We start from the raw sequence: 25,080 nt of genomic DNA, 5'->3' as shown, positions 1-25,080 counted from the left end.
AAAGAAAATTGCTCCATCATCATATTGAAGGTATCAGGATCTTAAAAAATTATCCTCATACAAAGTTACAATGACCTTTCACTGATCTGTCTTACTCATCCAGGCCAAAGAATGAGCAATATTAATGGCAGTATGGTTTAAAAAAAAAGTGATAAAGGTTTATAATCTATGGATTTTCTGAATTTGAGGATACCATATTTTAACTGCATCATCAGAATCCTAAAAACCAAGGGACTGGAGTTTACACTTTGAGGTTTTCACCTCCAACAAATGTAAAACTTTTTTAAAACTGGGATTGCATTTGGTGTGTTTTACCTAAACAGCTTATAAAAGTTTACCAGATGCAGCGCAGAGAGACTTCTTGAGAAATTCAGTGTTCTCTGACAAAGAAAGGGGTGGATATCCTCGCACAGGACAAAGTCAATGTGGATCTCAGTGGCGGTTTCTTTTTGTGTTACTAATGGACTTTACATTTTATTTCCTGGAGTTTACCACTCTTTGTCTCCCAGAGCCTCCATGGCCAAGGAGGAAGAATGGCCTCTGCCTACATGGATAACCCTCCATATCATCTTAACTCAGAATAACAACAACATCTCAACAAAACACCTTTGCCTGATGTAGAAGCCAGTGGGGCTTTGAAAGCTTGCATCATGTATTTTGTGCATTTTGGCTGGTCAATAAAGGTATCACTGTTTTGTGGATTTGGGATGTTATTGTACATAATCTAAGGGGTACGGTCTACTCAGATTCCTTTGCAGTTTGTATATTTAATAAGATAGTAGTTGCTTAGTGTCTCTGTTTAATCTTATTTTAAGGCGTCCTTGACAAAAATCTACACATTAGATTTCTTATCCTTTCCTGGAGACAGTTGTCCATGCTTAGATTTTTCACTTGTAGGAGCCCTGGCTGTTTCTCCCTCAAAACCACCACCAAGTGCTCCAGTAACACTATGGTAGGATGGAGGGATAGATTCTAAGGATGGTGTTCGGGTTTTATCAGGGCTTCTGGTATAGTTTTCATGCATGAGAAGGGCAATGAGGCCTTCTTTTTCTGGAGCATCTTCATCAAGGATATCCCCATCACAGGTTTTGTGACGGTGTAAGAAAGAAGCCTGCTTCATGGAACGTTGGAGCAAATGACTCCGAAAGGCCCTCTGAATAGTAACAGCAGCCATTTCCTCATGCTTCCGCCTGAGTGTGGTGTTGATTGGTTCATAAGACGCCTTGGATGGATTGGCTGCCATGAATTTTTCCTCCATTTGCACCTTAAGGGCATCCATCTCTCCAGAGTCCCCAAGCACCCTTTTGGTGAAAGCAAAGAGGATATCCAAGCAGTGGATCCTGTCCCCACTCACCATGGGAAGATCCATTGCTATGAGTTCAAGTTTGTTGGGTTTAGGTATTCGCAATGGTGCTGCCAATGTATTTGCAAAGTCAGAAAGATTAGAATATTGAATGAACTGAGTTGCTAGAGGGTCAAACTTTTCCCACACTTCATAAAACATTTCAAAGTCATCGTCCCCTAAAGGTTCAGTGCTCTCTTCTGTGGCAACATTGAAATTCTCCAGAATAACTGCAATGTACATGTTCACAACTATGAGAAAGGATATAATGATATATGTAACAAAGAATATGATGCCTAGCACAGGGTTCCCACAGTCTCCCTTTGAGAAAGTTGAAGGAGCACTGAGATTTGGGTCACAGAACGGAGGTCCAGTGTTTAAAATTGGGCTGAGAAGTCCATCCCAGCCAGCCGATGTAGTGATTTGGAAAAGGCAGAGCATGCTATTCCCAAAGGTCTTGAAGTTGAACATGTCATCAATCCCAGCTTCCATTTTGACATAGGCAAAGTTGGCCATGCCAAAAATGGCATAGATGAACATAACTAGGAAAAGCAAAAGGCCAATGTTGAACAGAGCAGGGAGGGACATCATCAAAGCAAAAAGGAGTGTGCGGATTCCTCTAGCAGATCGGATTAGCCTGAGTATTCGTCCTATCCTCACCAAGCGGATCACCCGGAAAAGTGTAGGCGAGAAAGAAACCACAATACCAGAAAGCACATTACCTAAAGAGAAGAAAACAGTAATGAAAATCTAGATTTTTACATGAAAACAGATGATTTTTCAACAGATTTTGTCTCAGGTGAACACTTAATTGTTAAAATTAAGTTTTATCTTCTATTGCAGTGTCATGTTGTTGCTAGCATTTATGTTGTTAGAGATTGCTGCTGCCTATATTTTTCTGGTGACATCTGAGCCAGAAGGTGGAACTTTCCCTCTAAAAGGTTTTGCTAAAGGCATCTGAGAGGATATATCCTTCATCTAGGCACAGCACCCAGACACCATGAGTCCCATCCTCCACTTTTCTATGCACAAAGACTAGAGATGTTCCACGCTGTTGGCTGTTCTTCCATTCAATCCCTAGAGTCTCAGAGCCTTATCATATTACAAAAGTAAGCCAAGGGGCAGTGAGAGAAAATCAGGTTTCTGCTTGCTTTTCTGCTTGCCCTTAAAGCACATCCATTCTCTTCCCAAGGGAGACAGTTCTAAAAACATACCTTTTGTCCCACTGGAAAAATCAGTTTGGCAAAAGGCATGCTTTTATGACCATCTCACTCTGGAAGGAGAACAGCAGTGCTTCGAGGGCATGTGGAGAAGTAAGCAGAAAGCTGCATCTATGTTGCTGCATCTCAGCTTACTTTTGTAATGCAATAAGACTGTCAATCCCTTTGACATATGCTTGGGTCACTCATCTTCTTACAACGGTATCTCTTTGAGCAATGAAGGCTCTCGCACTTCAGGCACTCTTGTCAAACCAGGTTTAATTCTGAGGTTGTCAAATATTAGACAAAAGGACATTGTCATGTGGTTACTTACCAACAATTGACATGATCACAACAACCAGGTCAAAAATGTTCCACCCATTAGTGAAATAGTAGTATCTCAGAGCCACCAATTTCAAGACACACTCTGCTGTGAACAGGATGATAAAGAGGATATTGATTTTGCTAAGAACATATGTCTTCTCTGGAGATTGATCCTCTGTCTCCACCATCATAGTGACCATATTAAGGCAGATGAGGACCATGACGGCGACATCAAATGCTTGGTTGGTTACAATATCAAAAAGGAAACCTTGGTATCTGTTCTGGAGAAGGAAGGGTTGGAAAAAATGGTGTTTAGGACTGGATGTGAAACTACTGAATTTCAATAATAAATTACATTACATTACAGTGTTCTTCCATGTTCAATCAAGACAATAATTTATATTTTAGAATCACAGAGTTGGAAGAGATCTAAGGGCCATTCAGTCAAACCTCTGCAACACAGGAACTCACAATCAAAGCATCCCCAACAAATGGCCATCCAGCCTCTAAGGAAGGAGACCCCACCACACTCCGAGGAAGGAGTGTGTTCCACTCTTGAACATCACTTACTGTCAGGAAGTCCTTTCTAACATAGGGGAGAAATCTCTTTTCCTGTAGTTTCAATCCATTGCTCTGGGTCCTAGTCTCTGGAGCAGCAGAAACAAGTTTGCTCCATCCTCAATAAGGCATCCCTTCAAATATTTAAACAAGACTATTATATAACCTCCTAATCTTCTCTTCTCCAGGCTGAACATACCCAGCTCCCACGGTCTCTTCTCATAGGGCATGGTTTCCAGATGCTTCATTTGGTGACCCTCTTCTGGACATGCTCCAGTTTCTCACCATCCTTTTTGAATTGTGGTGCCAAGAACTGGACACAAGATTCCAGGTGAGGCCTGATCAAGGCAGAGTAGAGTGGTACTGTTACTTGCCTTGGTCTAGACCAGGGTGGGGAACCTCCATCCCTCCAGGTTCTGACAAACTACCATTGCCATCATGCCTCACCACCAGTCAATCTGAAGGACGTTTTAGCCAGGCTAAATGGCAAATCTAGCAGTGATGTGGGTTCCAGAGGTCCAATTTGATCTTCTATATCCCCTCTAGATTCACTGCCTTTTGGCTTTCACATTCAATTCCCATGAAGACCTAGTCACTATGTGACCTTGATTCTCACACACAACAACTCCTGCTTACCTTCCCCCTCTCATACTCAAGCTCCCAGGATGGCTACAGAGGGGTGACTGACAAAAGCTTTTCTCAGTACATCCATTTTAAGTGACAGTAGGAAAAAGCCAAGCTGTAGCATGGCCCAATAAACTCTTAAAGTACTATTAAGTGTACCCCTAGCAGTCCTGTGAGGTTTAAAATTAGATATGGCACTATCATGTAGAAAAGAAGTATCAGGTTTTAAAAGGAGTGTAAGGACCCATTCCCACTGGTGGAATAGCCCGCGTTCCAATTCAGCTCTGCCTCGCTATAGAAATCGATTCCAAAAGATTCCTCATTCTTACTATGAACAGGGATCCTTTTGGAATCGACTTTTATCCGTTAGAACCCTTGTCGTTCCCACTGGGGCCGGGGGAGGCGGAGCAGCCCTTCAGCTGGTCACCCCCCCAACCCCTTTGCACCAGCTAGCTTTGCCAGGGCCCTGCATCTCGGGCCGCGGTGGCCAGCCTTCCCCCTGGGCCCCCTCAGGCGCACTGGACCTGACAGGCCTGGATGGCGGGATGGGGGAAGGATGCAGGTGACTTGCAGACTGAGGGGCGGCCCTCTGATGCACCCTCTCCATCCACAGGCGGGGGACAGTGGAGTGGTGCACCCCGGAGAGTTTCCAACACCTGAGGAGTGTGTGTGTGTTGTGAGTGCCTTCCCTGGGGCCTCGGGGTGGCAGCGGAGCAGGTGAGGAAGAGGAGGGAGCACAGAGGCCGGGGAAGGTAGCAGAGAGGAGGAGGTAGAAGTAGAGAAAGAGGTGGAGGATGAGACTGGAGGAGATGAAGGCAAGGTCAGGGGACCCGGGAGGAGGAGGAAGTGGATGGACTCCCCTTTCTTTTTTTAAAAAAACCCTCTTATCCAAAAATCGCTGGATTGCTAAAGCGACCACTTTGCAAATGGCTGCTTCAGCAATATAGTGATTTTGCAATGACATTTTCTTAAACAAAACAACAACAAAAAACAGCACCAGCGGTGTTTCTGGGGAGGGATGGTGACAGTTTTCTGCCACTTATCCTTCCCGCAGAAACAGAATCGATTCTGATGGCATTCCCACCTGTTGGAATTGCATCAGAATCGATTTCTTGGGGAATAAACTTTGTCTTCACTAATTAAGTTTGTTTCACCTCCATCCACTCATCTGTTCACTGTTTCTGATGGACATTTTTATCCCTAGTCATTTTTACAGTGTTTTTTTCTGTTGCACACTTTTCACATGGAGCAACTGCTGAGGAGTACTTCTCACCAGTGGTCTTGGGATGGGTTTTTGAGGTTTCTTGGATCCCAGTTTTTTCATGGCATTATAGTATTTTTTCTGTTCCTCTGTCATGAAGATGTCTTCTCCACCAAAGTATAAGAAGATAACACAATTATTATTATTGGAGACAGGTTATATATGGTTTCAACACAGAGAGAAAATAATCTCATTTTTAAAAATTAGTAATGCTTGGGATTTGGGATCTCTTGGGCTTTAAGTAATTTTTGTTTTGCTTCATTACATCTAGCAGAGACCTAGCTGGGAATACCAAAGTTCCATATTATCTTAGAAAAGCAAAATTGGTGTTATATTGTTAGATTGGAGAGATGTAGATTGTTAGACTGGTATTCACTTGTTAGACTGGCCAGATGTAAGACACATAGACACATAGAACTATCTGGAAATTGTAAGACCCATAGAACTACTTGGCGCAAGTCAATGTACTTCAGCTGCAGCCCCCCAATCTATAAAATAAGCTTTAGACTGCTTTTAGAATCAATGTACACATTCTGTGTCTCTTCCATGTCATCATCTCTATCTATACTTTACATGACTGAAAACTAATGTCAGTACTCTTGTAGAGTTTTCATGTCCACTTCTCTGTAAAGTATAGATGTTCATATTCCTAGCAAAAGAGTCTGGAAGCCATATTGGCCAACAGCAATCAATAACATGCAGTTTTAAGCCTTGGCATGGATCAATATAAAAGCATTTGTCTGTATGATATTCATCCTTTTTTTATTCATTATCTTATTTTTATTTATACACCTTGCTTGTATCTATACACTCCACTTTTTTAAAAATGCATAAAACTATTCTTGCCCACATGGTCCTTTAGATCAAACCCCTTTGTAAGAGCATCATTAAAATCCATCATACTGCTATGTCCCAACCCATGTGTACTCCATTTGTCAATTCCATGCATTTTCCAAAGTAGGAAATAACAATGAAATGGCTCTCTATTTTAACAACCAGACAAAAACAAACTAGGGGGAGAAGTGAACAAGGTTGTTGCTTTTTCCTTTTAAGCAGCCTTTTAATATGCCAATTTCTGCTAGTAGAGGTAATGGCCTCCACAAAATGAAGGGTTCTGGGTACCTCAAAAACATTCATATTCTTTTGGCAATAAAGGCTTGTCCAATAGAAGACACTGCTCTACCTATTTTGATTCTCCATGTGTTTACATTCAGTGGAAGCAAAAAGAAAAACTTTCTGGATACTTATCTTTTTCTTTTGTTGATTAAAATTATCTATGATGACACCAACAAAAAGGTTCAGAGTGAAGAAAGATCCAAAGATAATAAAAATCACAAAATAGAGGTACATATATTTGTTGTATTCCCATTTGGGTTGCAATTCTGTCTGCAGAAATGAAAAGCACATAAAAAATGAATGGAAAACAAATGGAAGGAGCAGGGGAAAACATATCGGGGAGAGGAACAAATTATTATTATTATTATTATTATTATTATTATTTTATATCTCACCTCTTCTCGTAGGATCGAGGTGGCTTACAATCACCATAAAATACAATACACTAATACAATAATAAAATCCAATACACAAATAAATACATATATAACAAAATTTCTAAATATAACAGTGGGGCCTTCCAGCCTACGCCTTTGGGGCAAGCTGGAGGTGCCCATTTTTCCCTCTTCTTGGCATGCGCGGATCTTCTTGGCATGCACGGATGCTGTCATCAGTGCACCATTGGGGCACTGTGACACGTCCATGATGGAAGCGCGGCACCATGAGGTGCAGACGCGGTGCTGCACTTACATCATGCACGCACACCCCGTATGGACAGTGCCACAAAGATGGCGCTGCACATACGTACTAGGGTTCTGGAGCGTAAGAATGCTGCATGCTCCAGAACCCTAGAATTGGCCCCAGGCTGCCGCAAACCTGTGGTCTATACTGGACCAGTAATAAAATATAAAATAAATCATTAAAACCATTAGTTAAAAGTTGTGTAGGACAGTAGAGACTTCTTAGTACAGTGTCATTTTGAACCCTGTACACATGTTCACATTTTCCCCATTGGTTGCTGTACTAAGAGATCATTGTTAACTTTGCCTCAAGGTAGCTACAAGGCTAGCTCCAAACATATATTGAGAAATATTTTCATTTTTAAGCAGAAATTTATCTAAGGATAAATGTCTTTCAGCTCCTTTGCAATTCAGTGTCCATTGCTACAGCAGATGCCACGGGGCTATTTATGCCTTATTCTCCTTCTAAGAGGGCCAGGACAATTCATATAAGCAGAGACTGCGAGTTTACCTGAACACCCAGTTCAGGGTACATATGGGGCTGAGCCCGCTACCATTTGGTACGTGAGGGAAAGCAGAGTTTGGAAAGGTTGCTTTTTAATATAATTTCCAGAATTGCCCCAAGCCATAGTGACTTGAAAATTCTGGGAATGGTAGTCCTAAAAGGATAACTTTTTCAAGCTGTAGGGAAAGGAATGTGTAATCCATTATTGTTGTTGTTGTTATTTTATTTGTTCATATTCCACCTTAATTAATAATAATAATTTGTTTTATTTATATACCGCTATTCCAAAGATCATAGCGGTGAACAGCAAGTAAGCTAATTATCAAGTAAGCTAATTTGCCCCCAAGAGTCTGGGTACTCATTTTAGCGACCTCAGAAGGACCTTTAGCAACCTTTCCCTCAAAAGTGGAAATAATATTTATCTGTACACACATATGTTTCCCTTACATGCTGATTCTGTGAAGAGAAAAGCTTTTTTTCCTACAAAGGGAGTTGGAAGGGACCTCAAGTGCCATTTCATCCAAAACCCAGCCATGCAGGAATACACAATCAAAGCACTCCCAACAGATGGCCATCCAGACCTTGCTTAAAAACCTCCAAAGGAGGAGACTCCACCACCCTCCAAGGGTGTGTCCCACTATCAAAACAGCCCTTACTGTCAGGAAGTTCCTCCTAATGTTGAGGTGGAATCTCTTTTCCTGTAGTTTGCATCCACTGCTGTCTGTCCTAATCTCTGGAGCAGCAGAAAACAGGCTTGCTCCATCCTCAGTATGACATCGCTTCAAATGTTTAAACAGGGCTATCGTGACTGTATTTTGATATCAGTAAAAGTTATGGAGAGAAACATGACACAAAGCTGCCATTTTCAGCAAGATCCACATTAGTCTAACATTATCTTTGACTCTGAATGGACTCTTCTGTAGTTTTATGTTGTTGTTAACTGCCTTTGACTCATCCCCAACTCATGGTGACCCTGTGGATGAGACATCTCCAAGCCCTGCTATGGACCACTGCTCTGCTTAAGGTCTTGTAGATTCATGCCTGTGACCTCCCTAATTGACCCCTATAGTACTACTGTACAATTGCAAACATATACAATTATATTTATTAGAATCAACCTGAAGAGAAAAATGAAACCATGACATACATCTACTGAGTCTACTGCAGCATACATGATGTCCATCCAACCTTTGAAAGTTGCCTGGAAGAAAAAGACAGCAAGATACATTTGTTAATGGTATTCCCATAGGAATACAGAATTAAGGCAAGGAAATATTAGAGAAGCTAGTTGAATTCTTTTCATTCACTCAGAATACATCAGACAGATAATCACGCCCAAAACATTCTCTCTAAATATATAGGCCAGTGTCCTAGAGTATACTGGCAATAGAAATCAGAAGCTTGCAGATTTGCATCCTGCTTGGTTCAAGGCATTAGATACAACATTGGGAAGGGGGCAATATTAAGCAGCAGAGTGCATGTTTTGCATACAGACAGTTCGAGCTTTAATACATGGTAGGCTTTGTTAATCTTAAACAGCAAAACTTTGAAAGGCACACATATATACACATGACTGCCAATCACTGTAGTTGGTGTTGGCCTGAAAGTGGGACCTCTGAACAGATGTGTGAAAGCAGTTTCTTAATGTATGAGAGTAAACAAACATTCATTTAATCAGATGGTGGTTGCAATAATGTCTTTTGATCCACTGTCTTTAGAACTGTAATTGCAACCTGCTTTGGGGAAACTGTTTATTTTGAAAAACTGTATAAAATCATCTTAAATAACTAGCAGAACAATAATCTGAATCAGCATAAGGCAGGTTGTTATGTCCAAGTGTTTAAAAAAGGTAATGTCTTAGAGCTAATCAACAAAATAACAAGGCATCAGGGCCAAATAATGTTCTGGGAATTTTGGAGGGACTTCTTTGGCCATTTCAACATACGATAGCAGGAGGGAGAGAGAAAGCAGAGCTACAAAATTAATACCTTTGGCATTGTGAGCATGTTGGTGCAGGAGAACTGCACAGAAATATACATGGGCATTTTGTATGAAAATTGCAGGGCTTGTGTAGAAACATATTTTACACACATATGCATACACAGAGAGACATTTTCCAGAATGCAAAAACGGGTTGTGTGTGGTCTTTACGCTAGATAGCTGTTTTTAGCTATCTGGAAACAGTGCGGGGTGTTTATTATTATAATTATTTCAAACAATCATGTATATTTCTGCAAAAAGTAGTTTCCTGAAACAAAACACTTTATGATGTAGAAATACCAGCAAAATCTGCACAAAATTCTTATTCTGCCCAACCCAGTTTCTTGAGTGTCGAGACATCCATTTTTCAACAGGGAAATGAATAACAGTAAATATGATCTCCATCCATATCTTGAAACTTCACTGAGGTCCATGTCTGAAACATCACCAACAGACACCACTTGGCCTCAGGATCTGGCCCTCAACTATCAGAGTCTGGGATGATCTTGACCAAACAATCCTATCAAGAATTGATCCATATGCATTAGGAAAATGAGATATTTTTCAGCCCAAAGAAATGCCTTTTGGAGGTCATTGCACCAGCAGCAGGCTGACTAGAACTTGTTTTTATCCACTGCTGTCAGATGGACGCAACAGTGACCATGAAAGGGAGAAAGAGGGTCACAGAATGGAAAGAAAGAGGTGTGTTATCTTTTAAAACCTACCACTTGTAGAAGAGCCAGATAACCAGAGCCAACGTTGTCAAAATTCACTTTAACTGTCGTCCAGTATAATCTAGTATTATTGTGCATTTTGCAGTCTGACATATTATTAATTTTTGTTTCATTAATCGTGGAATTGGCTTCAGTCATGTTAATGCATTTTCCAAACTTTCCTGCAAACAGGCTGACACCCACAATGCTGAAAATGAGCCAGAAAATAAGGCAGACCAGAAGAACGTTCATAATGGAAGGGATGGCTCCAACCAAGGCATTGACCACCACCTTTGGGAGACGGGAAAGTGTGGGACAAATATAGGGGTGGGACAGAAAGGGAATGTAATGTAATAGGAGGAAGAAAGGAAACAGCAAACAAAGAATGGGAAAAAAACATAGTTACAAGAGCTGTCAACTAATTCAATAATTATAATTGATTAATCATCTGCAGTCCATGGGATTGAAAATCTAAATATATCTGTATATTATGAAAACCTCAAGGCACTTGATATCTTTAAAAACTAATATTAAATGTCATGTTATTAAAATGAGTCATAGTACATTATTTTGTACTGTATAACAATCAATGTTTATAGTATAATGGTATAGCCATGTCAGTCCTTATTTTTATAGAATTAGGGGCTGAATCCAATGTTAGGTTCAGCTAGAACAAACCCATTGAATTCTGTTAGATGTATGTAGGACTTGACTAAGATGTCGCATTTATGTTTATGGTCAGCTTCAATTGAGTTTAGCACACAGGATTTAGAGTAGCACATACATATATAGCCAAACCTCTTTAGTTGTTCTGATGTTCAATAACTTTGCATGAGTCACACAACCCATTTCTTCAAACTCTAAATGTGGTACTGGAGGATTTGAAACTAAAAGGACCAACAGCTCTGCTGCTTTTTTTGTTTTACTTGATTTATATTCTTCTTTCTCTCAAAATTCAAAACTCTCTTTATTCAAAACTCTCTCAAAGGGCAATAATATTAACAGGTATAGTAAAAGGATGGTAAGTTATAAAGGAACTAGAGGTCTCTATAATACATACAGAAAGGATTTTAAAAATGGTTTAGATGCATGTATTTTACCTTTTGATGTTGTATTTTTAAAGGTGCCATATATCTCCCACAAACCCCTTTGCTGATAGTCACATAGCCCAAAGTTGCCTAGCACCTACAGACAATAGTCAGAGACAGGAGTGGGAGCCCAAATCTAACCGTCAGTGGACCCATTAGTAGCCAGGGAGTAGAGAACCTTCACCGACAAGCCCTTCACCTCCAAATGTCCCAGTTTGGCAAGGACAGTCCTGAATAACCCTATATCATCCTACTTTTTTCAGGTTCTTTTAAAAACATTCCAGTTTCTCTTACTGCCTTCCACTTTCCTTTTTGTCTCAGCTTATTGGATTCAAACTGGAAGAAAGTTTGTGCTCAGTTAACTCAGCCAGAGGGAGAGGAAGGAAAGGAATCCTGCCCTTCCCAGTAAGCTGAGGCAAAATCACACTGCTGCAGTACTTCTTCTTCATTAATCGTTATTGCCATTTTGACCACACTGTGGTGTTGCTTGGCCACATCTGGCTCTCATCTGCACATTTTGGGAAAGTATCTCCCCACAGTTACAGAAACAAACCAGTACCAAAACCGCTTCGAAAAGAAACAAACTACTTGAGCAGTTTTAATCCCACCAATTATGACTCGCTCTCCCATGTTAAGTTTTGCCTCACACTATGATTCTTCAGTTAAAGCAGTTTAAAAGAGAAGCCTGATGTGACCAAACTTTCTGCCATGATTTCAAGGCAAGGAAAAGCACAGCCCTGGGTGTTACTTTTAAAAAATTAATTTGTGAAAGTTATAGTTCCAAGTTTGCCCAAAGTAATTTGTTACGGTTATGGCTGCAATTTTTTAAAAATGTAATCTTATCTTCACGTTTCTTTAAATGTAACTGTAGTTAGTGAAGCTGTTGCTTTTAGTTACCAAAAAAAATCTGAATGCAGCTGCAAGAGTTGCAATGTGGAACAGCTCCTGAACTATATAATATTCCTCCATCATTCTGTAAGGCCACACAACATTAACTAGAGAAGTAACTTTACATTATACAGTTAAACTACAAAATGAGTGATGTTAATCCTTGTTCAGCTATGCTTGTAATGTAACATGTTTATACATCTTGTCATTGGGAAAGCAATCAATCAGCCTCCGTATTTGTGGCTTTGACTTTTGAGGATTTGATTATTCACTGATTTAATTAATATGTTCTTGCTACAAATCTCAAGTTCCTCCAATATAACTCTATGGTCAACATCATCCAGAAGTCATGCTGGAGGACCTAGTGATTCCTAGAGAGAGCATTTCTCTAGGCATATGTAAGCCCTCCCGCTCAATTCTATGATCAACCTTTAGAGAATGTTGACCATAGAGTTATTCTGGAGGACCTAGAGATTCCTAGAGAGGGGTTCTTTCAGGTTAAAAAAAAATAGCATTTTTGTTATTTGTGTTTTTTCCACTTTCACAGGAATCCTGTGCTCCTAAACCCAGCAAATGTGGAGGGCCCTACTCATTTTGGTAACTACATACTTCCAGCCTTTGAAAACCAATATAGCATGTCTACTCTCCTGAATATACATAGCCATAGGTGCTATATAAGCCTTGGCAAGTAGCAGGGTGTCCATCAAAACCCATTTCTCACTTCTCTTTTTACCTCTGTCAATAAGCAGCCATAAAAGCTCTTTTCTCAGCTCTTATTAGCATGTCCCAACTGTTGTAGTTTTCTAGGTCTGCTAATAAAACTCCTTCCCAGTATTCAGGATAGATGAAGAGAAGGTGATTTTCATTCTCCAGCTTGTGACTGTTAAAACTAAAGCACCCAAACTCCTAGGTTCTTCACAACAAGCCAAGCCAATCCTTTTGGCATCTAGTTTTTAGGATTTGTCTTTTTGCAGGTCACTATGGCTACTCTCTTGAAGTTACAATTAGTGAGGTACCGACTTGTCCCTCATTTGATACAGAATTGTGCAGCAAACCAAGGCATTTTCTAAAATAGTTTGGGTTGTTATCATGCCAATTCCAAGCCCAGTTTGAAAGATCCCATCATCCCCCAAAAGCATAGCAACAAGAGCCTAGATTAGAATATAGGTATCTGTCATTCATACAATAACCTCACATTGTGTGTTGTTGGATATCTATATTTCCCAGGTTCTCTGCTGAAAACCATAGCAGGTTTTCAGCAAGTATCAGGGAGAAAGAAGCCATTCAGCAATACCTCCTTGCCATCACTGTCACCAGAGAGAAAGAGAAGAAGAATAGGCTCTTCTTCAGTTAGAATAAAAACCCAAGCTGGAAAAAAACCATCATCCTAAACTAAATGAAAGCCTCATAAAACTAAAGAGTATTCTAAACTAGCCAATTAAAAATTTCAGCAACATCTCAATATCAGCTCTTTCAATACTTTTTTAGAAGAGTCTTCTCATTTAGCTGATCTCAAGCCATCCTCTTTAAACAAGATCATCTTGAAAAGGTCTAATTTTCTGGCCCGCTTTGAAAATAATTGACATGAAGATTGCAATCATTTGGCTGCAGCAGTTATACCAGCTGCTCTTGCAAACCTTGATGGTCTCTATCACACCTTTAATTCTTTACTCTGTTCAGTCATAAATTGCTTCAGCTGAGGTGATATCCTATACATGGGTCTATTCTGCAGTCTACTGAACCACAATCTTTAAATGCAGACCTTACAGATTACTTATGAAATAGTGATGGCTTTGACATTTAGTTTGAAAAACAAGGCAAGAAATACAGTAAACACAAATTAGGTATTACAGTTGGGTGATATAGCTTGATTAGCACAATGGGGTTTTCCATCATTATTGTCTTCACAGAGAGAAGACACAATGCTAGGGCAACAAAATGTGAGATGAATCAAATCTCTTTTGAATATAAATTGTGTGTTAGCTTTGCAAACTGAATGACTGCTTAAATGACTCTTCACCCAAAAACTTTTCCAGATGAGTAGAATTAATTCTTTCTTTTAAAAAAAAACCATGTTCAGTGTGGATGGTACACCTGTGATAAGCTTAACAGTCTTTGTGTTTGCTATCTTGATTTGGTCCAGGCATGATAAAGCTCAACAAGATGATGTTATTCAGTCCTGATATTATGACAGGGCTTATGGAGGGGAGAGTGATGGCTTTGGTATGTTAGAACCAAACTGTTAACATGCTTTAGCCATAAAAACAGCACCTTGTACACAGGAAGACAGGGGAAAGCAAAAAATAAAAGCATAATTCTGGTGCAATTTCATGGAGAAAAACTGGAGCAATCTGAATGTATCTGCTGGCTTGAATGGCTTCTGCATTGCATTAGCTTGCGCTTAACTATTCTACTGCTGAGCTGATATAACTGGCTTCCAAACCTTTTTGAAGAAGATGCTTTGTATATTAAATCCTGAGATCCAAATCTAACAGGCCTCATACCACTCATGATTCTATAACTTTTAATGGAGAATGACTATGATATCTGTGAGTAACAAGAGGTTTCTAAACATCTTGCACCTTTCCACAAGCTTTCCCTGACTTGTATATAGGTTCTGATTTACCTTCTGGGAATCACCGCTCCAGTCTTCAAACACCCCACAAGCCCACATCAGAGTAGCTTTCAAAAGCAGCAACTTATACATCACTATCCTTTTATAGGGCTAAAGATCAATGGTAGCTTTCATTCATCTTACCCTCATCCCTTCAAATCGTGACAAGGCTCTTAATGGCCTCAAAGCTCTCAAGGTCCGGAGGGATTTCATAGGACCCATTTCAGATTTTCCAACCAGATTTGCTATGAGAGTTATTAAGGAGACCTGAAGAAAAGGAGAATATGAGATATAAAAATTAAAGTAATTAATTCATTATAAATGACTTCCCTCCATGCCATCCAATATACCACGGGTTTCCAGTGGCTCTAATATCAGTAGAACAATTAATCTGTTCTGAGTATTAGTCTAAATGTTGAAAGCGTCATCTAGGGTGTTTAACCTATTTTGGACAGGGCTCACCACCTTGGATATTTCCTGGACTAAAACCCAGGACAGATCACAGCCCCACATGCATCTGAAATATAAAAGAGAGATTTAGACCCAAAACACATGGGCTAAATGAAGCAGCTTGTGGCCACTTTGGGAGCATGGCCCTTACGATCCTTTGGATTGGAGCAAAAAGGAGTTGGTTTCAACCAACTCCTGGCGGCACGACTGCTTCTTCCGAACCGTTTGTTTCACCCCTAAGTCACAAGACTTATGAAAAGGTTTTATTTCTCAACTGAGCACAGCCTGTTTTGGCCAAGAAATATTGACATGGATAATACCTATGCATAAACTGAAGAAATGCAACCATCTATATACAGACATATCCTTCAGTGCCAAATATCCTAAAGACTCTGCCTCTCTTCATTGGATGTTTCCATCTCCTTCTGCTTTTGTTCCACTATCTCTTGAGCCATCACCCATGCCAGGAAACATACATTCAATAAGTATCAAACATCACTTCAGACATGTTTGTTATGAAGATTCATGTAATCACTTAGAACACAGATTTATTATAGTGACTAGTGAAACAAAAGTAGCAAAACATTTTGGCTTCCATCTTCCTCAGCTGTTCTGAATCGAAATGTGCTCAAAGTATGCATACTTTGATTTAACTAAAGAAGGGAGAAGCCAAAATATTTTTCTGGGATACTTTAATATTTTTGTTTCGCTACTCATTCTAAAAAGTGTGTGTGTGTGTGTGTGTGTGTGTGTGTACACATACATACACACAAGCACATGCATGTGTGCATTACTGCAATGCCTGATGCAATTGCTGAAGGTGCCTGGGGCCAGGTTAGCTTCCACTTCGAGAAGGGCCTTTTCCACAGCTGCCCCAGCCCTTTGGAACACGCTGCCCACCGAGCTCCGCTCATCTACCACCCTGGCCCAATTTAGGAAGGACCTCAAAACCTTCCTATTCAAGCAGGCATTCCCCGATTAAATATCCTGTGGGCCTCCCTCCTCTTCCGTGGCCATGGGGTTGGGCTAAGGGGCTTTTATTGTTATTTTTTAGTCTGTTGTTACTGTTGATTACATGTTTTTAACTTCTGTATTTTGTTTGCACTCGTTGCACCATTGTAAGCCGCCCTGATCTTTTGGAAGGGCGAGATACAAATAAAGATTTTATTTATTATTATTATTATATTTACTGTTCCCAATGCCTGGCCTTCCCTTTCTTGGGGACTGAAATGTGTACAGTGTTACCCCGGGTTACGCAAATAATTCGTTCCGCCGCCGCTTTCGTAACCCGAAAGGCTTTCGCAAGCCGAAACCTCATAGGCGCTAATGGGGAAAAGCCGCGATTTGGTGCGAAAAAGCGCCGAAAAGCACCAAAATTTCTTTCGTAACCCGAAATAACCTTCGTAACCCGGAACAGTTTTTTTCAATTGGATTTTTTTCGTAACCCGGAAATTTCGTAAGGCGGCGCATTCGTATCCCGGGGTAACACTGTATTCAGCATTTTTGATCTGTGGGCCATTCTTTTGTTTTCCATATTTGTTGACAGATATTAGTTAGAAGTTAAATGGCTTATGTCTCTAGAGCTTGAAACAGCTCTATTGGTAGGCCATTTGTTCCTGGTGATTTATTTCTCCCAAGTGCTCTGAGTGTAACCTTCACTTCACTAAAATTGTGGTTTCATCTTCAAATGGTTCTTCTTTGAATGAATCTGTCATCCTTTCACCTTGTTGATATAGATCTTCAACCTACTGTTTCCATCATCTTTTTATTTCTTTTTGATCATGCAGTGTGTTCCCCTGCTGGCTGTATAGCATCCCCACTCTTGGTTTAACTTTCCCTTTGAATTCTCAGATCTTGTCCAACAGTGGCACTACATTTGTGTGATGGTGGGATTGTGTGCTCCTATGAGGCAAGAAGCTACGCTAACAGCAAACGGCTACTGGGCAGCAACATTATTGGAGGTGACACTGGTGGAGGATCTCTCATAAACAGCAGTGGCACCATAGTTAACACATAAGAAGGCAATGGTAAACCACTCCTCTAAAACCGTCTACCTTGAAAGCCTTGTGATGAGATAATCCATAATGTCATCCAAAGATTAAATAAACAAAGATGTACATCCCTAGTGAACATGCAATGAAACATTCACATGCACCTGAACATATTTCCACCTGAAGAACTGTAGTCCTTAGCATTAGCCATGAAAGAAAGTTTCTTAGGCGGGTTACAAACCGCCAAAAAATATGTATGGAATACGTATTAGGGTTAGGGTTATTCCATACGTACAACATGGCGGCGCCCTTCCACATGGGGGCCGCCATGTTTACGTATCGGACGCATAGCGTCCAGATGTGTCGCGGCACTAATGACGTCGTGAGTGCGCCAGCGGCGCCTTGAGACGTCATTAGGGCACCGCAGAAAGAATCTCCATTTTGGAGCTTCTTTTTTGCTCCGCGAGGGAGCCGCGCAGTGTGGCTGCGACGGCTCCCTTACTGAGCAAGCGGCGGCGGCGGCGGCGGCAGACAGCCTCAAAGCGGCGATCTATAACCCGCCCTGGGAATTCAAGCCCTCCTACACCACAATGTTCAGTAAATACATTTAGTTTTAAGTCTGGATTGGGGACAGGAAACACATAAAGGTTTAGCAAGATGTAATGAAGAAGACTGACCCAAATAGACATGCTACTTTCCAAATAAAAGTATACTTTGTCAGCAGGATTGTGGATATAATTCATAACAATTAACAAGAGCTACAGCATGAGTAAGAGGTTTAGCATTTGAAATGTTTTGTACATGCACCTGCAGAGAAACTGGCTTCGGACACCTGGTCTGCTAAATGCTGATTACGCATGTACAGAATCATATTTTACATTTCAAGACAGAACTAACTTTTGGAGAAATATTGCCTTGTTTAGTAAGCATTTTGTTGTTGGTGTTATTGTTGTTTGTTATTGTTCTTTGCCTGCAATCCATTTCTGACTCATGACAATCCTAAGGTGACCCTATCATGGGGTTTTCTGGAGCTGAAAGTGTGACTTGCCCAAGGTCACCCAGTGGGTTTCCATGGCCAAGTGGCAAATTGAACCCTGGTCTCTAGAGTTCTAGTCCAACACTCAAACTGCTACAGCACACTTGCTCTCTTGATAAAAGCACTACAACCTGGAAAACAAAATCTTATTTCAAACCAAGAAAATTACAAATCCTGATATCAATAGTCTTGAGGTACCTTCTTGGAAGACCTTGTAGCAATTATGAAGCTGCTTTATATACAGAACTTTCAAAATAACTATCTACAAGAATAAATATAATAATACATTGAGGCAATTCATAACTGAATAGTAGCGGCATGAAGCTCTGGTACCCAGAACATTTTCCCACCTTTGTTCAGTTATGGATGGCTCTAGCATGACATGACGTTCATTCCTCTTAAAAGTAACTTTCTAAGCTCTGCTTTTTGTAGTCAGGAACACTGGTCTATTTAGCCTATTGCAGCCAACTTGGACTGGCAATGTCTTGCAATAGCCCAGAGAGGGGGATTTTACTATTACCTTAGACATTTTAATTTAATAATGGCAAGACTGGGCCTTTAGGTAATTGGGATCCTGTGTGTTGTTAGCACATGCTGAATTGTTGATATATAGCCTCTGCCCAAGTTTTCCAACCAAAGCAGCCCCATTCTTCTGTATAAGAATGAAGGTTGTAAGACTGTTCAGTCATGCTGAAGTCCATGAAATCAATTGCACAGAATTCATCAAAGGTAATACTTACATCTACAATTAGGAAATCAAGCCAGCACCAGGCGTTGGTGAAATATTTGTGGAACCCATAAGCCACCCATTTCAGCAGCATCTCCAGGATAAAGATATAGGTGAAGATTTTGTCAGCATATTCCAGCATAGTTTTAACATTCGGTTTTTCATACATGTAAATGTCTTCAAATGCCTTAAAAAGAAGGTATACTTTGGGTAACTATTAATTTGCAGAAACTTCTCCAGTCTTTATTAAATTACTTATTTATTTTGTCCCCTTACTATCTTATTCCAGATTATTTTGTCCTGGTTGAGGAATGGCACTGAACTGTTAGCAGAAATTTATCCTTCTTCTTTACTGATTTACAGGCTCTTTCCAGAGTATAGTAAATGTGAAATCTGCTGCTGCTTCAGTTCATTCTGATTACTAATCCCCCCAAACACACACATATTAACCAATGTCCACAAGTATTTGTGCATGTTGATGAAACAGTACAGAAAGAAAATTTGGTATAATTGCATGTACCATGCTGATGAAAGAGAGATTCGACCTGAATCTAATAACACAAAAGAGGTTAATTTGGGGGTACTCAAACTAAAACTTTGATCCTGGAGCCCAACCAGATTCCAATTAATAATACTGTAAATCCATGGTTTTGATAGTATGTAAGAAGTAGGGATGAATAAAACTCTCTGTTCCACTGTCTCCAAATCTTTCATTCTTCCAGTCTTACCAATCAATTAGTCAATGAATTAATCACTTCATTTATACCCTACCTTTCCCCCAAGATTGTGACTAAGGGCAGTTTATGGATCAGGGTGGGATAGAAGTAAAACTACAAGTAGCTAAAACTTTATGAAAATTAAGATTAAATAGGTCTACTGCATCTTGTTTCTATATCAGTTCACATTCCTCCCAGATCTGTACTAAAATGTATATTCATTTTTGTTACCTTTTCTCCTAATATGCACACTTTTGTACCTTTTTCCTTATATATAGATTTTTGTGCTATTTTTGTACATTGCATTCATATAGTGTATATCTTTTGCTCTATTTGTCTCCCTAATATGCATTTTTGGATCAGAGAACTCCATTGTAAAATTTAGACTGTGGCTTGCATGTTGGTTTGGGAAATACAAATTACATCACTTTACATTAAGTTTATCCCAGTCCACAAACAGTTTTCTTCCCAGTGAAATATGTTCCCTCTGTTTGCCCACATTTTTCATTACCAAAATGGGGTGAGCAAAATATATATTTTGTTGTTGTTGTTTTCCAGCTGTGTTGTGTGTGTATGTAAGCATCATAATTGTGATGTTTATGAATCACAACATACCAGAGCTCCACTACTCAGCAGAATCATGAATACAATGAAGCTTTCAAACCAGTTGTGCTCTACAATTTGGTAACATGTTTTTCTTAGATTCCAACACAGTCTGCCTGGAAACTTTGTGGTATTCACTGAAAACCAACGATAACAGCAAGTAAATCCTAGAAGAAACACAGAAAAAATAATGCACAAATTAATACTAATATGCTTAGGTGAAAAACTGGAAAGTTTAGACTACATCCCATATCGGATTATACTTCACAATTAGAAAGCAGAACTATACTTTTGAAGAAACACAGGGTGGCCCTTTTTAGTGGCAGCCCCCTGCTCCCAAAATAATATTGTCCTGCCAAGACTAAATAGAATATGGCCTTACTTTCGGGAAAACAATTATCTGGCTCCTTTGAATCTTCAGATAGTTCAGTGACGTTCTTCAATAATTCATCATGATCAGGTATGTCTATAGTGCTGCCTTCTGAACAGCTGGCAATGTCAACCTTTGAAAAAACAAGCAAACCAAAAAATACTATTGCATTTTCCTTCAGGCACTAAGTCTGGACATCACCTGTCTAAATGCATATAATAGCATCCAAATGTCAAAACATTTATAGTGTTATAGATTACCAAAACTTATCTCAGAAAAGCATGGTGTAGTGGTTTGAGTGTTGGACTAGGACACCAGGGTTTGAATCCCCACTTGGCCATGGAAACCTACTGGGTGACCTTGGGCAGTTCACAGGGTCACATTCACACTACGGAAATAAGCTGGTGTGAAACCGGGTTATTTCTATGACATTCACATTGGCCCTGAATACACCCGACGCCATTTGTGGGGAGCAGGCACAGAGAAACCCACTTAACCTGGTGTATTTGACAATAGGTCCCTTACTGCATCAATCCAGTTCTTTGGTAGTGTGAATACTCTACCGAATCAATCTGGATTGCACGGGATCATTTCTGGAAATGGTGGTGCCTCCATTTTGAATTGATCCGATGCATGTGTGAATGTCGATAAGGGTTTAAATGCCATGGAGAGATTCAGGCACACAAACCATAGTGGGAAATTGATTTGGTCAATTCTAATGCGGGGGGGATTACTTATCCCTACAAATGACTCCCTCTGTTCAGATCATGGGCTGCATATAGAAGATTTTTGTTATTGCTTGCTTGAGCTCTGCTCCTACTGCTTTGCAATGTAGTTTGTTGAGTGCACCTTCACAAGACCAAAAACAAAAAACGTTTCCCCCCCTATACAAACCAATTTTATTTTGAAAATCCACAGAATATTTTTTTTTTCATTCCAACGTATTTCCTGGGGGCATGAGAGTTACCAAGGAATTTTTATTCTCACCTCCCAGGTCAGTTTGAATTAATTCTGTGAACAGAACATACTGAACATGCTGAATTCTGTGAACAGAATGTTCTTTTCTTGAACCAATGGGTGACTTTTACCTCTTTTAATTTTGGTGATGAGGATCCAGCTTTCCACTGTATACTTAATTCCCCAGAAGAGCTGATTTCAGAGGTTCGACTCCAGGCATCAGAGGTCTTCATTCGCTCTCCTCTCTGTCGCAACTGGTTTTCCTGCTAAGGGTAAGTCATATCAGTTTGCACTCAATAACACTTTTTAATGAAACTTAATGGAGTTGAGACTGCCATGGTCGCCTTAGTTGATGATCTCCGTCTGGGCATGGACAGGGGGAGCATGTCCCTGTTGGTGCTTTTGGACATCTCAGCGGCCTTCGATACCATCGACCATGGTATCCTTCTGGGACGCCTGAGGGAGTTGGGAATTGGGGGCACTGCTTTGCAGTGGTTCCGTTCCTACCTCTCGGGCAGATCCCAGATGGTGGAGCTGGGGGACTGTCGCTCCGATAGGAGGGCCCTTACATCTGGTGTCCCTCAAGGAGCAATTTTGTCCCCTATGCTATTCAACATTTACATGAAGCCACTGGGAGAGATCATCCGGAGACATGGGGCGCGGTGTTATCAGTACGCTGATGACACCCAGATAATTTTCTCTATGTCTCCGACTGATGCAGTAACTAAGGATGGCATCTCTCCTCTAGATGCCTGCTTGGCGTCGGTAATGGGCTGGATGAGGGAGAACAAACTCAGCGTGAATCCAGGGAAAACGGAAGTACTGGTGATAGGTTCCCCGGTTTCGGGTGGCGAGATCTGTCACCCGGTCCTGAATGGGGTCACGCTCCCCCTGAAGGACTCGGTGCGCAGCTTGGGAGTGCTCCTTGATTCGTCGCTTCAGCTGACTTCTCAGGTGGATGCGACGGTCAGGAGTGCCTGCTATCAGCTTCGGCTGATACGCCAGCTGCGTCCCTACCTGGACCGAAAGGACCTAGAAACTGTTGTACATGCTTTGGTAACCTCTCGATTAGATTTCTGCAATGCGCTCTACATGGGGCAACCCTTGTACCAAACTCGGAAGCTGCAATTGGTGCAGAATATGGCAGCTAGATTGGTCGCTGGTAGTTCCAGGTCGGACCATGTAACACCTATTTTAAAAGATCTTCACTGGCTGCCTATTCGCTTCCGAGCTCAATACAAGGTGTTGGTTTTGACCTATAAAGCCCTAAATGGCTTGGGCCCAGGGTACTTAGAGGACCGCCTCTCCCCATATAATCCGCCTCGCACACTCAGAACTTCCGGGAGTAAACTATTGGAGGTCCCTAGATCCAACTATATACGGACCTCACAGAGGGCTTTTACTATTGCTGCCCCCTCCCTTTGGAATAAGCTCCCTGCGGAGCTTCGCACCGCCACCTCGTTAGCTGTTTTTAAAAAACAGTTGAAAACATACCTGTTTCGGTTGGCCTTCCCACCTTAATTTGTCTATTTATTTTCCTGCCCCCTTTCTCCCATCTTCTCCCCCTCTCTTTGACCCTGGATTGATGTCTCACTTTGCCCCTGATACGTGTATTTCCCATTTTATTGTTTTCCTGTTCCTGTTCTTGTAATAATGTTTTTAACTGTTATATTGGATTTTAACCTGTATTGTAATGTTTTTTATAAATCTTGTAAGCCGCCCTGATCATTTTTTATGGAAGGGCGGGGTATAAATAAAATTTATTATTATTATTATTATTATTATTATTATTATTATTATTATTAAGTGGAAAAACTGCCCTGTGTGTGTATGTGTGTGTGTCAGGCATTTCAAAATCCACACCAGGAATTTGGGAAGATAATCAAAGGAAAATATGTAATTATTACTTGCTCCATGTGTGTGTGTGTTTGTCTTCAGGTCATCTATCAACTTATCGTGACCCCATGAATTTCATAGGGTTTTCTTTGGGAATTCCTTCCTCTGAAATATAGCCTATGGCACTTCTAATTTGTTGGCAGTCTCCCATGCAAGTATTAACCAGGGTTGAACCTGCTTAGCTCCCAAAATCAGACAGGATCTGATGTCTTCAGGAAGGTTTGAGAGGGTTTGGGATATAATGATGATTAGTTGTTACTATCTGGAAAAGTAAGATAAAAATAAATTTTATTATTTATTTATTGATTTATTTAGGCCCTGGAATAGCTCCTACAGCTTGAGAAAATTCTCACTGGCTATTGCTTCTTCTCACTGCCATTTTCCTTTTGTTTTATCCTCATTGTCATCAGCTTCATTTGCCGATGCTGCCTTTTAAAATGATTAGTAATGCATCCCATGTGGTTTTGTTTACAAGTGTTCACTCATTAGATGTAGCACCATAGAGGATTAAAGAGCAGTGCTGGGAAATAAGGCTCATTACGGAGAGCACAAAATGCATAAACTGGCGCTGTGCACTAAAACAACCACTCAGCTTTTTGGGAGGAGGAGAAGAGATGTTTTCAGGGTGGAATCTTTCTGTTCCTGTCACCTTCCATCTCTGGTTCTGTTGTATGACAATGGACAATATCACACTGTAACTGTTATAGCACTATTATTCCATTTTAATCACAATGGCTGCCCCTTATGGGATCCTGGGATTTGCAGCTTAAGGAGGGGTATTTAAAATTCTCAGCCAGAGAGCTTTTAGGCCTTAGAATCATAGAGTTGGAAGAGACCACAAGGGCCATCCAGTCCAACCTCATTCTGCCATGCAGGAAATCTCAATCAAAGCATCCCCGACAGATGGCCATCTAGCCTCTGCTTAAAGACCTCCAAGGAAGGAGACTCCACTACATTCCGAAGGAATTTGTTCCACTATTGAGCAGCCCTTACTGTCAGGAAGTTCCTTCTGAGGTGGAATCTCTTTTCTTGTAGCTTGCATCCATTGTTCCAGGTCCTGGTCTCTGGAGCAGCAGAAAACAAGCTTGCTCCCTCCTCAATATGACATCCCTTCAAATATTTAAACAGGGCTATCATATCACCTCTTAACCTTCTCTTCTCCAGGATAAACATCCCCAGCTCCCTAAGTTTTTCCTCATACAACATAGTTTCCAGACCCTTCACCATTTTAGTCACCCTCCTTTGGACACACTCCAGTTTCAGCGTTGCTAAACTACAAACCCCAGATTCTACAGGAGACAGGCATAGTTGTTAAAGTGGAATAAATGCACTACAACAGTGTAGTGTGATCTGTGATAAACAGTTTGCAGGAACGGGATGGAATATTAACAACTGATTTTGGTGTTATTGCTTCCTATTGTGATACATTACATTTTCTAGTC

At 40.6% G+C, this 25,080-nt stretch overlaps 1 protein-coding gene across 1 annotated transcript in view; it reads right to left on the bottom strand.

Annotated features, from left to right (window-relative positions):
- Nucleotides 1-832: 832 nt before the first annotated feature.
- Nucleotides 833-25,080, bottom strand: part of LOC121932858 (sodium channel protein type 5 subunit alpha-like) — a 50,343-nt gene continuing 26,095 nt past the window's right edge. The window contains exons 17-28 of the mRNA XM_042471895.1: nt 23,973-23,986; nt 22,804-22,830; nt 20,798-20,918; nt 20,428-20,582; nt 19,110-19,283; nt 15,037-15,159; nt 10,315-10,593; nt 8,757-8,810; nt 6,557-6,694; nt 5,321-5,425; nt 2,876-3,146; nt 833-2,064 (exon numbers count right to left, since the gene is read on the bottom strand). Coding sequence (XP_042327829.1) covers nt 833-2,064; nt 2,876-3,146; nt 5,321-5,425; nt 6,557-6,694; nt 8,757-8,810; nt 10,315-10,593; nt 15,037-15,159; nt 19,110-19,283; nt 20,428-20,582; nt 20,798-20,918; nt 22,804-22,830; nt 23,973-23,986 — 2,693 coding nt within the window. The remainder of the gene's footprint in view (nt 2,065-2,875; nt 3,147-5,320; nt 5,426-6,556; nt 6,695-8,756; nt 8,811-10,314; nt 10,594-15,036; nt 15,160-19,109; nt 19,284-20,427; nt 20,583-20,797; nt 20,919-22,803; nt 22,831-23,972; nt 23,987-25,080) is intronic.

Source organism: Sceloporus undulatus, chromosome 6, assembly GCF_019175285.1.
Source record: "Sceloporus undulatus isolate JIND9_A2432 ecotype Alabama chromosome 6, SceUnd_v1.1, whole genome shotgun sequence".
Taxonomy (NCBI): domain Eukaryota; kingdom Metazoa; phylum Chordata; class Lepidosauria; order Squamata; family Phrynosomatidae; genus Sceloporus; species Sceloporus undulatus.
This window is presented reverse-complemented; position numbering and strand designations above follow the sequence as displayed.